We start from the raw sequence: 1,853 nt of genomic DNA, 5'->3' as shown, positions 1-1,853 counted from the left end.
TTTTTTTTTTTTTTTTTTTTTTCTTTTTTTTTTTTTGTCTCCTTTTTGTCCTTTTTTTCTCCTTTATTGTCTCCTTTATTGTCTCCTTTTTTTTTGTCTCCTTTTTGTCCTTTTTTTCTGCTTTTTTGTCTCCTTTTTGTCTCCTTTTTTTTTGTCTCCTTTTTGTCCTTTTTTTCTCCTTTTTTGTCTCCTTTTTGTCTCCTTTTATGTCTGCAGATGCCAAGTAATAGGCTGGAGTGCTGTATCAGGGGCAGGAGTAGCAGAGCTGCAGCAGTGGCTAGCTGCTGCTGCTGCTGCTGCTGCAGGTGCTGCAGCAGCAGCAGCAGCAGCACGAGGGAACTCTAGCAGCTACTGGCGCTCCTACTCTAGGGGACCCCCTAGGGGCCCCCCTAGGGGCCCCCCAAGGAGACAATGGAGAGACAATTCGTTTGCTGCTAATGCATGCAAAGGAGATAATACACAGGGCCCCCTTGTGGGGCTGCATGCAGTGGGGCTGCATGCAGGAACGTCTCCTTCTTTGCCTTCAGGTGTACGTTGAGGTCCCTCTTGTTGTGTCTCCTTCTGCTCCTTTTTGTCTCTTTCTTCTTTGTCCCTCTGCTGTCTCCTTTTTGTCTCCTTTTTTCCCTTCTTTCTTCTTTCTCTGTATATTATCTTTGTGTCTCTTTATAAATAAAAAGGAGACACTTAGCTGCACATACACCGCAACTGTCTCCTCTTGTGTCTCCTCAGGCACCGGGCCCCACACCTACAGCAGCAGAAAGAGGTGCCTATACACCCGAGATATCCTTTGGCCAGTCCTCGCTGCAGCAAGCAGCAGCAGCACAGAGATACACTGTCTCTGCTGCTGCTGCTGAGCTGCAGCAGCAAGAGATGGAAGAGAGTAATCCAGCAGCAGCAACAACAACAGCAACAACAGCAGCAACAGCAGCAACAGCAGCAGCAACAAGAATAACAGTAGAGACAAGTAAAGGGATGCAGCAGCTGCAGCTGCTCAAGCAGCTGCAGCAGCAGCAGCAGAACCTCCCACACGAGCAGCAGCTAGAGCTGCTGCAGCAACAGCACCAGCAGCTGCACCAGCTGCAGCAACAGCTACAGCAACAGCAGCAACAGCAACAGCAGCAGCACCACCAACAGCTGCAACACCCACAGCAGCATCAGCAACACCTGTACCAGCAGCTGCTGCTGCAGCAAGAGCTGCAGCAGCAGCCGCAGCAGCAGCAGCAAGAGCTGTACCTCCAGCCGCTGCAGCAGCAGCAGCCGCTGCATCATCAGCCGCTGCAGCAGCAACAGCAGCAGCAGCAGCAGCAGCAGCCGCTGCAGCAGCAGCAGCTGCTGCAGCAGTATAGCGAATCAGGGGAGAGAAGGGAAACGTTTGGTGGTGTCTCCCTCCTAGATAGTCTTTAATAAGTCATTAGTTATTTATTTATTTATTTATTTATTTATTTATTTATTTATTTATTTATTTATTTATTTATTTATTTATTTAATTTATTTAGTGTCTCCTTATTAACAAATAAAAGGAGACAGTAGGAGACAAAAAAGGAGACAAAAAAGCAGACAAAAAAGGAGACAAAAAAGGAGACAAAAAAGGAGACAAAAAGGGAGACAAAAAAGGAGACAGTAGGGTAGAGGTATAATTAATTGTCTCCTGTCTCCTCTGTCTTCTTCGTCTCCTTTTATAATAAGGTGCCTATACACCTGAATTAATTATGTATATATTATTAATTAATAATAAATAAATAAATAAATAAATAAATAATAAAATAAAAAAAGGAGACAGCAGCAAGTCTCTCTAAATTAACATAAAAAAACGTCAATAATTAGGTGTATATATATATATATATATATATATA

The 1,853-nt window shown here is 44.1% G+C and overlaps 1 protein-coding gene across 1 annotated transcript; it reads left to right on the top strand.

The window, feature by feature from the left end:
- Nucleotides 1-870: 870 nt before the first annotated feature.
- EMWEY_00058880 (hypothetical protein) lies at nucleotides 871-1,404 on the top strand (the record flags this gene model as incomplete). The annotated part of the gene is made up of 1 exon (XM_013478032.1): nucleotides 871-1,404. The coding sequence occupies one exon, from the start codon at nucleotides 871-873 to the stop codon at nucleotides 1,402-1,404; it is 534 nt and encodes a 177-aa protein (XP_013333486.1).
- Nucleotides 1,405-1,853: the final 449 nt, after the last annotated feature.

The sequence above is a fragment of the Eimeria maxima genome, genomic scaffold, assembly GCF_000499605.1.
Source record: "Eimeria maxima Weybridge genomic scaffold, Emw_scaff2543, whole genome shotgun sequence".
Classification (NCBI taxonomy): domain Eukaryota; phylum Apicomplexa; class Conoidasida; order Eucoccidiorida; family Eimeriidae; genus Eimeria; species Eimeria maxima.
The sequence above is the reverse complement of the archived record's forward strand: the minus strand, read 5'-3'. Positions and strand labels throughout refer to the sequence as shown.